This window comes from Nanorana parkeri, unplaced genomic scaffold (assembly GCF_000935625.1).
Source record: "Nanorana parkeri isolate BGI_ZX_2015 unplaced genomic scaffold, ASM93562v1 scaffold92, whole genome shotgun sequence".
NCBI lineage: Eukaryota > Metazoa > Chordata > Amphibia > Anura > Dicroglossidae > Nanorana > Nanorana parkeri.
Window position 1 is genome coordinate 2,260,824 of NW_017306360.1, and position 1,483 is coordinate 2,262,306.

The 1,483-nt window shown below is 46.0% G+C and overlaps 1 protein-coding gene across 1 annotated transcript in view; it reads right to left on the bottom strand.

The window, feature by feature from the left end:
- Nucleotides 1–1,483, bottom strand: part of ZNF142 (zinc finger protein 142) — a 22,151-nt gene that overhangs the window by 13,258 nt on the left and 7,410 nt on the right. The window contains exon 3 of the mRNA XM_018552558.1: nucleotides 20–187. Coding sequence (XP_018408060.1) covers nucleotides 20–187 — 168 coding nt within the window. The remainder of the gene's footprint in view (nucleotides 1–19; nucleotides 188–1,483) is intronic.

A 1,483-nucleotide genomic window follows, 5' to 3' on the forward strand; every position in this document is an offset into this window, starting at 1 on the left:
GTAGCTGTGACAGAGGTACCTGTCGCTCTCTTTTTGTCGGTATGGGAGCTCCGTGTTCTTGCTGTTTTCTTGCCGATAGAATCACATTCATTTTCCTCCTCACTGCTGCTCTCGGGGTCTGCCTTTTCTATCCTTCCACGCTTCTTACGTTTGATGGCCAGTGTGGTACCAACATCAGCTCGTTTATCTGTAAAATATTACTTGATTAAATACCACGCCTCAATTACAAGTAAAAAGCACAGATTAAAATGAAATAAGGCTTTTGTCTTGATGGATCCATGTCGGGGTGTTTAAAGATTAACCGATTTATAAATCATCGGCCCAGCCATAGGAAATTCCTCTGCTCCTCAGCTCCATGTAGTGGCTGGAATGCAGAGCGAACAGCACTCAGCGTCTGGCTGGGTGAATGATTTATAAATCATTCCCTTTATAATTTGTGTATTTTTGATTGTTCGTTTCAGACAATGATTGTAATGTCTGCTGTGTATGATCCTAGAGAACTCTGAGTTGTGATTGGTGAATCTGGGCAATTTAAACTTTGTGTACCTGAAGAAAAGGATCTTTGATGTCACACTCTGTGGTGGCGAATAAATGTCCCATTGATGCTTTTCTACAGCGGTGTGCTGGTGATACCTTGCTTTTTGGACTGTTTTACGGATGGTGCCATCTGCCATTACACCAAAGCACCCACCTTTCTATGGATGTAAGGCGTGTCCTGGAGTTTAGGAACGCATGGACTCACTATACAGATTCACCCTCTCAATCTAAAATGTTACAGCTGTTATCAGACCTCAGGAACAGAGGGCAAATCTTCTAATTTAGACAACTGTTCTGGTGACAACTTACTGATAAAGGAATAACCAATGCTGTGCAAGGATATCTCCTCATTTATTGCTTAGACAGGAATTGAAGAGAAACTTCCTCAAATGGCACAAAGAGCAAAATATAAACTGAAAAGTAGGGATGCACCAATACCTTTGTTTCAGTATCGAGGAATTATATATTTTTTTTGATACTCCCCGATTCCGAAAGTCCCATTAAGGAAGTTGGGTGGCATGCAATGACTCACCGAAATGCTTTCTGATTAGCCAGCTCCATGCTCCCCCGTCACCTGGTGACGAGAAAGCATGAAGCCGGCTTTTTGGCCAATCAGGAAGCTGGGGGGCATGTCATTACACGCCACCCGTCTTCCCAATTAGCCGGGAAGCAAGCTCCATCGTCACCAGCTGGCTTCCCGTCCAATCAGGAAACCAGGCGGCGTGCAATGACTGGCCACCAGGTGACAAGGAAGCATGGAGCTGGTTTTCTGCCCAATCTGGAAGACCCGGGCTTCCTGATTGGAAGCCCGGGGGGGTTACCTTACCTTAGTGTGTGCAGCCTGTCACTCCCACTCTTTACACGCTTCCCGGCCAATCAGGAAGCCGGGCGGCGTGTAATGACTCGCCACCTGGCTTCCTGATTAGCCGGGAAGCGTGTAAAGAGT